Consider the following 14,098-nt stretch of genomic DNA (forward strand, 5'->3'; position numbering starts at 1 on the left):
TGCTCTTGTTTTGAGTTTATTTTCTAGACCAGTGATTCCCAACCTGGGGTCCGCCAGACCACAGATGATTTGAGGTCCTTTTTTTTTTTTTTTCTTTCAGAGAAATATTTAATTAGCATAGTCTCTCCACTACAATAAAAAATAAAGATAAATAAATAAACATCTAGACATGATTTTTGAACGTTAACAGTAGGCTACCGGGTAGCCGCTAAAACGCGAATCAGTTGACTGTATCACTTTCCGTAGCTAGCCTAGCACGCTAGTTAACTTTCTCGGCTCGTCTGCAGTCAGCCGCCAGAGGCGAAAATGTGTGACAAACGAAAAGGAGATGACGGCAGCTCATCTGCAAAAAAAGTTAGGACCTACAGCAATCGCGAAAATTACATCACCATGGGCTTCACTGAGGGACCAGACAAACGACCTGAGTGTGTGATTTGTGGAGAAAAGTTGGCAAACTCTAGCCTGAAGCCCAGCAAGCTGAAGAGACATCAGGCGTCTAAGCACCCAGAAACCGTTGGGAAGGATCCGGACTTTTTTCGGAGGAAAGAACAGTCTCTCAAAGCGAAGAAGCCCGTTGATGTTAGAGTAGCGTGGAGCAGGGGTGGCAGTGATTTACAGAAGGCTACCGAAGCCTCCTTTGAGTGTTCGCTTTTAATTGCAAAAGCAAAGAAACCGCACAATATTGGCGAGCAGCTCATCAAACCAGCCTGCATCAAAATGGTTTAGAAACTATGCGGCCCACAGGTGGCGGATAAACTAAAATCAGTACCACTCTCGAACAATGTAGTGAAAGACCGAATTGATAAGATGTCAAGTGATTGCGAGCAGCAGCTGTCAGAAAAGCTTAGAAAGGGTCCATTTGCCATACAACTTGATGAAACTACAACTGTCGCAGACGAGGCTGTGCTCATCGTTTATGTGCAGTATATCGAAAATGAGGATCTGAAGCAGGACATTCTCAACCTTACTACCACCACTCGAGGTGAGGATATTTTTACTGCAGTGGATTCTTACTTCATTCAACATAAATGCAAACCGTTCACCATTAGGGCCTGATTTGAGAGGATGAATACAGGATTTGAATATTGGCCAACATTTTGAAATACATATGGTGCAAGATGAGATTTGTTGATTGAAGGCACAAGTCAAAGAAGCATAGTGGGTCTAATTATGATGCATATGCCTGTGTATAAGCAGTTTGTTATTAAAATGACAAAAAAAAGTATTAAAATGACAAAAAAAAAGTATTTTATGGTATTTTATTAGGAGGGGGGTCCAGGAATTTCATCAGAGATGTTTGGGGGTCCCTGGGGGAAAAAAGGTTGGGAACCCCTGTTCTAGACCATGTTTACATGTATATCATTCATATATGTTTATGGACAATGGGATGGGAGTGGAACTTTGTACTAGCCCTTTGGGCTTCGTTCCCTCCTAGCACTGTTTTATTTTATTTTTGTAATGTGCTTAATAAATAAACTAAACTAGCTATGAGTGAATGAGTTAGTGACATTGCTGGTCATAAAGGTGCTTTGAATCTAAAAACACGCACACGGACACACACACGCACACACACACACACACACGGACACACACATACCGGAGTCTGGATCCACAGCAGCTCCTCCTTTCACCGTCAGCTTCATCTTCTTGGCCTTGCTGCCACCTGTCAGAGAGCAGATGTAGTTCACAGCCAGTTCCCACAGACACCATATGGAGCCACTCCTTTTAAACCACATGCTAACATAGCTTTACATAAAGCACCTCACACCCTACTGTTACCTCCCTCCTCCTCCCTCCCCCTGCCGTTACCTTCCTCCTCCCTGCTGTTACCTTCCTCCTCCTCCTTCACCCTGCTGTTACCTTCCTCCTCCTTCACCCTGCTGTTACCTTCCTCCTCCTCCTTCACCCTGCTGTTACCTCCCTCCTCCTCCCTCCCCCTACTGTTACCTTCCTCCTCCTCCTTCACCCTGATGTTACCTCCCTCCTCCTCCTCCTTCACCCTGCTGTTACCTCCCTCCTCCTCCTCCTTCACCCTACTGTTACCTCCCTCCTCCTCCTTCACCCTGCTGTTACCTTCCTCCTCCTTCACCCTACTGTTACCTTCCTCCTCCTCCTTCACCCTGCTGTTACCTCCCTCCTCCTCCCTCCCCCTGCCGTTACCTTCCTCCTCCTTCACTTTGCCCGAGCTCTTGGAGGACATGACTCCGGACTTGGGGGCCGCCGTCGGAGCCTTGGTCTCGAGTTTGACCTCGGCCCCCCAGGGCGAGATGGCGTGGAGGGAGACCAGCTCCTGGAGGGTCTTGCCCCCCGACGACGACTTGACGTCCGCGAGGAACTCCTCCGCGACCACGCGCACGCCCGCCTCCTTCGCCTCCTCCATCCTCTTGCTCATCTTCTCCACTTCCTCTGTGTGAACAACACCAAAGAGTCAGACTCCGCCCCCCTTATTTTCCTGATCCTCCAATCACAACTGTCGTTTTTTCATCGTTCAAGATAGGTCATTTCGCTGTGATCATTTATGTCTTTTCGAGAATTCTGAATGATGATAATAACAAGCAGATATTTACTCACATTTCTCACAAAACTTTATGTGAAATATTTGAGGGAATGTAGTTTGAACATTTTAGTGAGTGTGTATGTGCGAGACAGAGAGGAGTACTGTGCAGTAGGGCTGCACAATTCTTGCTCAAATGTGAATCACGATTTTTGTCTCTTAAGAATTGAGATCACGATTCTCTCACGATTCTTATTTTTTTTTCAATAAAATCATTTATCAAAGTTAACTTAAACTTAAAGATAACATATATGAGTAAGTGCTTAAATTAAACTTAAAAGTATCTTGTAACATACAAAATAACTCAAGTCAGAATCGTCATCATTTAAAAAAGTTAAGTGATTTTTTTTTTATAATAATAAAAAATAATTTATATAAAATATCGTCATAATTTAGAAATGAGATTGCATAGGTCTATGAATCGAGATCGCGATTTTTCTTTCCGATTAATCGTGCAGCCCTACTCTGCAGATCTTCTAAAGACGTGACCATCCCCAAACACACCAATTGGTACTTTCTTGCCGTCGTGTATATTAATTCTGCGAGCCGATTGGCCACTCACTCTTGGTGCTGAGGCAGATGGCAGCCTTATTGGCTGTGGCGGTTATCTTCCCGCCCAGCTCCTCGACAGCCACCTTCAGCTCGTCCTTGTTCTTGCTCATCTTGCCCACAGCCAGCAGCTTCACACCCGTCAGAGGTTTGTCTAGGAGACAAAAAGGAACGGTATAATATGAATGAAATGTACATTTAAATAAAATCAATACAGCAACATTATCACAATATCATATCCATACAGTGACGCCAAGTATCAATATTTATTAAAAACCTTTTTTTTGGCTTGAAAATTCCATTTTATTGCAATCAAAATTATTGGAATGAGGTGAACACTGAAAACTTTAACTTATTAGATAAGAAAGGTGATTTTCTTTTATTGCAGATGGTAACAAGGTTTTCCGTTGGGGCCATAATTAATAGTTAATAATAATCAAGTTGTGGTCAGTGTGTGTTAAAGAGGCACTATGCAATTTGTTGTACATTGTTTCATGTACAATTGGCCAGTTTGTGATATTACACACTAAATAATCTGATAAAATGTTATGTTAATTATGTGAATAAATAACATAATTCCTGCTTTTTATGGGTATTTTCTCTTCTTCAGCTACACAGATAGTGATGTATCGTAGATGAAATGACTTGCAATATAATAGTGAAAGTGCCTGGTAGATAAAACTACAGCGGCTGGTAGCGCGGGGGGGGGGGCTCCTCTTATTGAAAATTAAACAACTCAGGGTTAACGGTACAGTAATGGTAAATGGACGGCATTTATATAACTCTGTGCTGCTCACATATGTAGACGCGGACTGGTTTTGTTGTTTTGATCATAGACTCTTGCTCTGGTAATTATTTGTTCAGATTTGTGATTTTAATTCTGTATTTTACTGTACATTTTATTATATCTTTTAGAAAAGCCTCAATGGACTAGTGTTGAAAACTAGCACTTGTGCTATAAACAGGCAAAACAACAACACATCTGGTCTGTCCACTGTGGCTGGTCCAATGTAGCTGTGGTGTCAATTTAAAAAAAAATATATATATTATTTTTTTTATCTCTCTTTCTCCGATTTTTCTGTTTTCTCCCCGTCCCAATTTAGTCGTTGTGCCAATTCCCCCCTCCCCTACCTGGTTGTTATGCGCATGTTCTCCTACTGGTCGGTACAAGGGAACCCTGAAGTATCCGCATGCTTCCTCCGACACGTCAGTGGCTCTCTTCTCACCTGGCAGCAAGGGCTCTCATTGGTGAAGCGTAACGCGTGGGAGGTCACGCTGCCTTCCTCAAGGCCTGCCTCCGCTGAGCAAGCGCCCAGACCTGACCTGTAGGCGTTGCTGTCCACAATGCCAGTTTCCCACCCACGGCTTCCCTCCCCCTAACTCAGCCAAACGAGTTAGTATAGCGATCAGCCCAAGCCAAGGCAATGCTGACTCCGGGAGTCGAGACCGCAGCCTCTCGCATTGGTGACGAGCGCAATCTGGTGTCCATTTTAAATAAACGTTTTCATTCATTCGTTCACGTCGTACATGCAGGCTAAACGTCAACGTGGCGGCTCCGATGCAAACTGCAGACGTAAAGAAGTCACCTGCGGGGGCCCCCTCTGGGAGAGCTTTTCCGGGGGCGCTGGAGACGCCGGGGAGGGGTGTGGCCGCGGCTGGGGACGGGGCCGCTGCAGGGAACACCCGGGCCTGCCGCTTGAACTTGAACTTCTTCAGGTAGGGAACCTCGTGGAACTCCTGAGAGGACCGGCAGAGTTACAACGTTAAGAGGCCTCGTGAAATCTAAAAATGCAGGTTTATGTTCTTTTTATCACACGTGTCTTGCACTGATCGTCATCTATTAGACCAGTATCTGTCCCAACATTGACAAAAAAAAGTTAATGGCATTTCCTGGAAAACGATAAGAAGAATTTGATCCTGCACACGTATATTCTTTTTGCATCCAATGACGTGCTTTCTAGAATGACATTTACAGCACATTGTAACTAAGCTAGCACTCTGCCTCTTTAACTAAATTGAACAAATGTTGAATGTTAGCTTGTTAGGATGCATGGAGGATCGGGATGACTGGAAGCACCGATGGAGGGCCCGTCCAAGGACGACCTAGATAGATAGCTTGTTAGGAAATTGGTATCCATCTTCTTGTCCGACTCTGGAGAACTCTGGAGTCTTTCCTCTCAGCCTCCCAACTGTCTCAGTAAAGTTAAAAGAATAAGACCTGTTCCATAAGACCATACCGTGTTCGAGCCAATCAGCAATACCAATTGAGTCACATGTGACATGACTAAGTTGCCCCCTACCTGCACGAGCTGCTGCGCTAAAATAAGTACAACGGGGCTCTATGGAGAAACCATGGCACTCCCCTGACTAAAAGTTGTTTCAAACGAAAACGGCTGGATGTCATTTAGCCAAATCAGCACGGCTGTGAGTGTGAGTCTTTTCACCTTTTTACACATCCAACTTTGGAATGGATCGATTGTTTAGATCGCTAGCACGGCTAACAAATGCAAATATATTGTAGTCTGTCCTGTTGTTCTGACCAGGATTACGCTTCTTTTGCCTCCTTGATGCGCGCGCGCACACCGAGTCTGACGTACACAGCGAACAGGTCTATTAGGAAAACGAGGAGGACCCCAGAAGACAGAGGGGAGCAGACCTTGGGAGTGAGCCAGTCTTTGCGGTTGGGCTTCTGGGTCCTGAACACACACTTGGTCCAGGCGGAGATGTCTCCGGTACAGCAGTAGGCGTCGCCCTTGAACGCCAGCTGGCCGAAGCACTCCTTGCAGGGCTCCAGGCCCCCGAAGGCCATGCAGTCTGCCAGGCAGTCCACCAGCTGTCAATCAAATGACATCACATGATTAGGGATGGGCAAAACGTTATTTTTTTAACAACAAACAACAACATTACTATTCGATAGGAATACTAATAGAAAATAGAGATTCCATGTTAACATATGTTTTTTTTTTTTTTTTTTACTTAATAGCGAATGTGAGATAATCCAACGAGCGAGCTAGCTGGCTGCCGTCATTGCTAAAGGCTAACGCTAGCGGACCAGGCTAGCCTATTTCCCGGGAACAAAAGCATTCATTCTGAAGGTTACATCACTCATCGCTTGAAATGTGTTCGCTTAGTGAAACAACATACAACATACATGTAACAAACGTAAGAAACGCTGCTACCATGTAACATCTCCAGTCTCTCTCTCTCTCTTCATCTTTCTTCTCTGCTCTCCCAGCTGTTAACAGACTGTTATGCCACCTGGTTAGCGAGCTGTGCCCAGTATGCCATTCAGTGGTGTAACAATTAATAGGGGCCCCTTTCAATACACTACACTACACAGTGGAGTTGTCGGTAAAAACAAGGGAGATCATATTTTTTGAGACAAAAACGATATTGGCATAAACTATTCAGTTAAATTTTTTATATAATTCAACGTTAAGACTAGTGAGCACAGAACACGGACTGATATCGCAATTGCAATAATGTGCTTCACAACATTAGAGGGAATGAAACATCCTGTGTCCTTATTCTCATGGTCATTGAACAACATTGAAATGATGATGGTGTATTCTGTGCTGGGATCTGTACCAGACAAAATATGTTTTCTTAATATATATATATATATATATATATATATATATATATTATAATAAAATAAAAATAATACAATTATATAGTATAGAATACATTATATAAATATATAGATAAATGTGTGTGTATAAATGAATTAACCTAAATATGCAATTTAACTGATATACACAAAATGTATTTATTTTAGTGCTGTCAATAGATAATTTTTTTTACTAATTAATCTCACTATTTTCTGTAATTAAACTAGATTAAAAATAGCATTTTTCTACTTAAGACCGAAGCTTGTAACAGATATTTACTTGAGTAAATCATGGAATTAATGTTAAATCAACACAAAGAAAGCATATTTCGATTCAAAGACTATTTTAATAGCTTTCTTTGAATACAGTTTCTCTCCTGTGAAATACAAATGTTCAACAAAACCATCAACATTGACTCAGCTAGACCTCTTTCTTATATCCGCGGCACTAAGATTGAAGATTTTTCACTCCATAGATTAATCTAGATTAATTTATTTTAATGCTTTAAATAATTTAAATTAATCTCCAAAGTTAAAGCTTTAATTTTGACAGCCCTAATTTATTTATGTTAATTTAATTGTGTTGATGTTTCCATTTCTGCAAAATAAGTATGTACATTTTGTTTGGTTTGGTAAACATTGCACTTAGTCTATAAGTGTACTGTATGTGTGTAGGGGCAGGTACAATAAGAGTCGTCTTCTTCCTGTTCCTTTCGGCCATGGAATTTAGTGGAGCATATTAAGTGAACTATATGTACTGTTGGACTGTAACAATTCCATATAAGAATAAATAAAAATGTAATTAAATGATGGTGTCTTGTTTGCTGGGATCTGTACCAAACAAAAGACGTTTTCTTAAGTCTGTAGAATACGATTCTCAGTATTCTGACGCACATCTCGCCTTTAACAAACGCCGCCCCATCTGCGGTTCGGATTTCGCACTATAGGCCGTATTGCAATTTCAATTAATTGTTCAGCCCTCGTGGCAACCAATCCGATAAGGCTGATTCGACTCCTTCAATCACTCGTTAACCCTTTCACTACCACACTACCAAAGTGTTAACCCTTTCACTGCGACAATACAGAAGGTTAACCCTTTCACTGCCACACGACAAATGGTTAACCCTTTCACTACCACACTACAGAAGGATAACCCTTTCACTGCCACACAACAGCAAGTTAACCCTTTCACTGCGACAATACAGAAGGTTAACCCTTTCACTACCACACGACAGAAGGATAACCCTTTCACTGCCACACAACAAATGGTTAACCCTTTCACTACCACACTACAGACGGTTAACCCTTTCAATACCACACTACAGACGGTACTGGCTGAGATGCTGGGGGCCTCCTCACATTGGATTCTCCAGAAGGCACCTCCTGGCCGTTGGCAATAAGCAGCTCCTTCATGTCGTTAGTAGAGCAGAACTGTCGCAGCTTGTCCTTGATGCCCCAGATCACCTGGCTTTGTTCCTGTACGCACGTACACGCGCGCGCACACACACACACACACACACACACACAGTTAGAATTGTTATTATTCTTAATGAGTTCAACAAAATTTGCTCCATCTCTATAACATGATATACAATTGGGCTGGATTAGCTTACAAACACAGATTTTTAGAAAATACAGTATATATATATATATATATATATATATATATATATATATATATATATATATATATCATGATTAACACACACAAAAGATATGTAGCAAAAAGCCTCCGTCTGCATATATGTAAATAAGAAAATATTTTCTTGATGGTTAATGATAACTTTGCGCATTTTCAATTAGTAGATCATTATTATGGATGACACCGTTAGATGTGTGACCATCTCTATAGTGATGTTTGTATGTGATATCGTATCGTACATATCGTAATGAAACTGGTGATTCCCACCCCTAGTATAGAGGCTGTGACAGAGAGGTATAGAGGCTGTGACAGAGAGGTATAGAGGCTGTGTGACAGAGAGGTATAGAGGCTGTGACAGAGAGGTATAGAGGCTGTAACAGAGAGGTATAGAGGCTGTAACAGAGAGGTATAGAGGCTGTGACAGAGAGGTATAGAGGCTGTAACAGAGAGGTATAGAGGCTGTAACAGAGAGGTATAGAGGCTGTAACAGAGAGGTATAGAGGCTGTGACAGAGAGGTAGAGAGGCTGTGACAGAGAGGTATAGAGGCTGTGACAGAGAGGTAGAGCGGCTGTAACAGAGAGGTATAGAGGCTGTAACAGAGAGGTATAGAGGCTGTAACAGAGAGGTATAGAGGCTGTGACAGAGAGGTATAGAGGCTGTAACAGAGAGGTATAGAGGCTGTGACAGAGAGGTAGAGAGGCTGTGACAGAAAGGTATAGAGGCTGTAACAGAGAGGTAGAGAGGCTGTAACAGAGAGGTATAGAGGCTGTGACAGAGAGGTAGAGAGGCTGTAACAGAGAGGTAGAGAGGCTGTAACAGAGAGGTATAGAGGCTGGTGTAACAGAGAGGTATAGAGGCTGGTGTAACAGAGAGGTATAGAGGCTGTAACAGAGAGGTATAGAGGCTGTGACAGAGAGGTATAGAGGCTGGTGTAACAGAGAGGTATAGAGGCTGGTGTAACAGAGAGGTATAGAGGCTGTAACAGAGAGGTATAGAGGCTGTAACAGAGAGGTATAGAGGCTGTAACAGAGAGGTATAGAGGCTGTGACAGAGAGGTATAGAGGCTGTAACAGAGAGGTATAGAGGCTGTGACAGAGAGGTATAGAGGCTGTAACAGAGAGGTATAGAGGCTGTAACAGAGAGGTATAGAGACAGAGAGGTATAGAGGCTGTAACAGAGAGGTATAGAGGCTGTAACAGAGAGGTATAGAGGCTGTGACAGAGAGGTATAGAGACAGAGAGGTATAGAGGCTGTAACAGAGAGGTATAGAGGCTGTGACAGAGAGGTATAGAGGCTGTAACAGAGAGGTAGAGAGGCTGTAACAGAGAGGTAGAGAGGCTGTAACAGAGAGGTAGAGAGGCTGTAACAGAGAGGTATAGAGGCTGTAACAGAGAGGTATAGAGGCTGTAACAGAGAGGTATAGAGGCTGTGACAGAGAGGTAGAGAGGCTGTGACAGAGAGGTATAGAGGCTGTAACAGAGGGGTATAGAGGCTGTGACAGAGAGGTAGAGAGGCTGTAACAGAGAGGTATAGAGGCTGTGACAGAGAGGTATAGAGGCTGTGACAGAGAGGTATAGAGGCTGTAACAGAGAGGTATAGAGGCTGTGACAGAGAGGTATAGAGGCTGTGTAACAGAGAGGTATAGAGGCTGTAACAGAGAGGTAGAGAGGCTGTGACAGAGAGGTATAGAGGCTGTAACAGAGAGGTATAGAGGCTGTGACAGAGAGGTATAGAGGCTGTAACAGAGAGGTATAGAGGCTGTAACAGAGAGGTATAGAGGCTGTAACAGAGAGGTATAGAGGTTGTAACAGAGAGGTATAGAGGCTGTAACAGAGGGGTATAGAGGCTGTGACAGAGAGGTAGAGAGGCTGTAACAGAGAGGTATAGAGGCTGTGACAGAGAGGTATAGAGGCTGTGACAGAGAGGTATAGAGGCTGTAACAGAGAGGTATAGAGGCTGTGACAGAGAGGTATAGAGGCTGTGTAACAGAGAGGTATAGAGGCTGTAACAGAGAGGTATAGAGGCTGTGACAGAGAGGTATAGAGGCTGTAACAGAGAGGTAGAGAGGCTGTGACAGAGAGGTATAGAGGCTGTAACAGAGAGGTATAGAGGCTGTAACAGAGAGGTATAGAGGCTGTAACAGAGAGGTAGAGAGGCTGTAACAGAGAGGTATAGAGGCTGTAACAGAGAGGTATAGAGGCTGTGACAGAGAGGTATAGAGGCTGTGTGACAGAGAGGTATAGAGGCTGTGACAGAGAGGTATAGAGGCTGTGACAGAGAGGTATAGAGGCTGTAACAGAGAGGTATAGAGGCTGTGACAGAGAGGTATAGAGGCTGTGTGACAGAGAGGTATAGAGGCTGTGACAGAGAGGTATAGAGGCTGTGACAGAGAGGTATAGAGGCTGTAACAGAGGTATAGAGGCTGTGACAGAGAGGTATAGAGGCTGTGTGACAGAGAGGTAGAGAGGCTGTGACAGAAAGGTATAGAGGCTGTGTGACAGAGAGGTATAGAGGCTGTAACAGAGAGGTATAGAGGCTGTGACAGAGAGGTATAGAGGCTGTGTAACAGAGAGGTATAGAGGCTGTAACAGAGAGGTATAGAGGCTGTAACAGAGAGGTAGAGAGGCTGTAACAGAGAGGTATAGAGGCTGTGACAGAGAGGTAGAGAGGCTGTAACAGAGAGGTATAGAGGCTGTGACAGAGAGGTATAGAGGCTGTAACAGAGAGGTATAGAGGCTGTAACAGAGAGGTATAGAGGCTGTGACAGAGAGGTATAGAGGCTGTAACAGAGAGGTATAGAGGCTGTGTAACAGAGAGGTATAGAGGCTGTAACAGAGAGGTAGAGAGGCTGTAACAGAGAGGTATAGAGGCTGTAACAGAGAGGTATAGAGGCTGTAACAGAGAGGTAGAGAGGCTGTAACAGAGAGGTATAGAGGCTGTGTAACAGAGAGGTATAGAGGCTGTAACAGAGAGGTAGAGAGGCTGTGACAGAGAGGTATAGAGGCTGTAACAGAGAGGTATAGAGGCTGTGACAGAGAGGTAGAGAGGCTGTGACAGAGAGGTATAGAGGCTGTGACAGAGAGGTAGAGAGGCTGTGACAGAGAGGTATAGAGGCTGTAACAGAGAGGTATAGAGGCTGTAACAGAGGTAGAGAGGCTGTGACAGAGAGGTATAGAGGCTGTGACAGAGAGGTAGAGAGGCTGTGACAGAGAGGTATAGAGGCTGTGTAACAGAGAGGTATAGAGGCTGTGACAGAGAGGTATAGAGGCTGTGACAGAGAGGTATAGAGGCTGTAACAGAGAGGTATAGAGGCTGTAACAGAGAGGTATAGAGGCTGTGACAGAGAGGTAGAGAGGCTGTAACAGAGAGGTATAGAGGCTGTAACAGAGAGGTATAGAGGCTGTAACAGAGAGGTATAGAGGCTGTAACAGAGAGGTATAGAGGCTGTAACAGAGAGGTATAGAGGCTGTGACAGAGAGGTATAGAGGCTGTAACAGAGAGGTATAGAGGCTGTAACAGAGAGGTATAGAGGCTGTGACAGAGAGGTATAGAGGCTGTAACAGAGAGGTATAGAGGCTGTAACAGAGAGGTATAGAGGCTGTGACAGAGAGGTATAGAGGCTGTGACAGAGAGGTATAGAGGCTGTGACAGAGAGGTATAGAGGCTGCTAGATATTTAGCTTATTGAAAAGGGCCCCTTTTTAAATCATAAACTGCAGCAGAGAGCATTCTGAAGGGAAAGAAAGAAAAGAGTACAAACCTTCAGCTGTTGCTCTACTTTCTTCTTCTCCTCCTCTTCCTCCTTCTTCTGTTTCTTCGAGGCCCCGTCCACTCCGTCCGTCTCGTCCGCCTTCTTCTTTCTGAGAGACCCAACGAGAAGTTCAACCACCTCTCGCAACAGAACGGTACACGTTTTTGTTTTTGTAATGGATTAATTTTGCATTAACTCATTCACTGCCAGCCATTACCCTTATCCCGTTCTCACTGGGCCACGCTTTAAAGATAGGGGTGCGTCACCTTGTTTGTAGAGCTATATCTATATTCTATATTATAGCTATGGAGAGAATACTATGGTCATTTGACAGTCAGTATCTTCCGTTGAACATGCAAAGAAGAATAAATGTGATCCGGGCTAATTCCTGAAAAGCTGAGTTATAGGGCGCTACGTGAATTCTGCTAAAAGCATTGGCGTTTCATCCCTGGACACGCTACTATTTCCAAATCAAATGTATGTAATAGGTATTATGTTTCATCATGAATGCATGAAAGGGGAAGGGGGGACGTTTTTTTTATGCTTTGATCGCCAGTAACGACATTCGTTTTGAACACCACACGCTGATCAGCTGGATCGATGTGAAATCATTGTAGGATCAAGGTGGAATTGACGTCAGATAGTCCTTACCTTTGATCGGGGTTATTCCAAAAATAATATTCCAATTGTCTGATCGCGATTTCCAGTATTGATGTCCATCTGGTCGCCGACATAATGCGGCACAACACATGCCTCGAGTGTCCTGGACACGTTTCAATGTGATCGGGTGAACCGCTAGGCTGGCCTGGACCAAAATTCTCCGCCCGGAGGGGTTTAGATGTAACACACAGTCTCTGGAACAGGGTTTACTGCACCGAGTGTCAGCTGTGGGATCCCACTGTCCTGTGAATCTGTATCCAGGTTCACGTAGCAATGGGCCTGGGATCTCAGTGGCTTAACCCCGGGAAAGTGTGCGCATGGACGAAATACTTTTTAAATACCCTTTAAGGCCTTGAAAATTACGAATGTAATACTTTTTTTAATACCCCGCAGATCAGGGGCATGCACAGACAATTTGGGGGGCAGGGGCTCAAGGGGGGGGGGGCTGCATGCAGGGTACCGGTACTTTCTAAATTGATATGGTCTATTTTTTCATAGATAATAGTATACATATATGTGTTCATATTTGAAAGGGAAACTTTTTTTTTTTTTTTTTGGGTGGGCACTTGGGGCAAAAGGGCAGGGGCTCAAGCCCCCCTTCGGCCCCTATCTGTGCACGCCACTGCCACAGATAACCAATGTGTGCAGCTCCCTTTCCTCCAATGGTCCGTAACCACTTCCCGGAGCGTATAACGCTGTGCTCACCCTTCGGACTTGACGGCGGGCAGCCTCTTCTTCAGCTCCTCCTTGTCCTCCGCCTTCAGGACGCCGAAGCCCTTCAGCTGGGCCGCGTGCGACTCGGGCTTGAACACCAGCTCCTGCCTGCGGCTCACGAAACAGGCCGTGTGGTACCAGCGGTCGATCAGGCCCAGCTGGGGCTTCTCCGGGTCCACCGTCTTCTTCGACACGCGGATCTGGTCCTGTAGAGGGAGTCAATAAACAATGGTCACTATTAGGTCACTTTTTCCTTTAACTCTGAAGTTGGAGGTTCTCCCTTCTCTTGGTATGTTTAAACATTATGATTTCAATGGGCGGCTACGTGGCGTAGTGGGCAAGGCGCTCGCCACGAATGTGGAGACGCTGGGCTCGCCTGTTCGAGCCCAGCGCTCCACATTGCTTTCAGTTTAGCTGGTCGTTCATACTAATACACATTGGCCGTATTAGGGGGTGGGAAACTGATGGGTGGGGATCGGGCGTTGTGGACAGCGACTCCTACAGGTCGGTTGGTGCGCCTGCGCAGTAGAATCAGGAAGTGTCGGGGGCAGCGTGAGCCTCCCACGCGTTACTCCTCGCCACTGAGAGATCGAGCTGCGCAGGTGAAAAGATGCGACT

The 14,098-nt window shown here is 44.6% G+C and overlaps 1 protein-coding gene across 1 annotated transcript in view; it reads right to left on the bottom strand.

The window, feature by feature from the left end:
• The window catches only part of parp1 (poly (ADP-ribose) polymerase 1), a 36,550-nt gene that overhangs the window by 16,594 nt on the left and 5,858 nt on the right, over positions 1-14,098 (bottom strand). The window contains exons 4-11 of the mRNA XM_084315206.1: positions 13,472-13,686; positions 12,116-12,215; positions 8,073-8,189; positions 5,760-5,936; positions 4,690-4,840; positions 3,117-3,257; positions 2,161-2,406; positions 1,598-1,663 (exon numbers count right to left, since the gene is read on the bottom strand). Of these exons, the coding sequence (XP_084171332.1) occupies positions 1,598-1,663; positions 2,161-2,406; positions 3,117-3,257; positions 4,690-4,840; positions 5,760-5,936; positions 8,073-8,189; positions 12,116-12,215; positions 13,472-13,686 (1,213 nt within the window). The remainder of the gene's footprint in view (positions 1-1,597; positions 1,664-2,160; positions 2,407-3,116; positions 3,258-4,689; positions 4,841-5,759; positions 5,937-8,072; positions 8,190-12,115; positions 12,216-13,471; positions 13,687-14,098) is intronic.

Source organism: Notolepis coatsorum, assembly GCF_963971535.1.
Source record: "Notolepis coatsorum genome assembly, chromosome: 5".
Lineage (NCBI taxonomy): Eukaryota > Metazoa > Chordata > Actinopteri > Aulopiformes > Paralepididae > Notolepis > Notolepis coatsorum.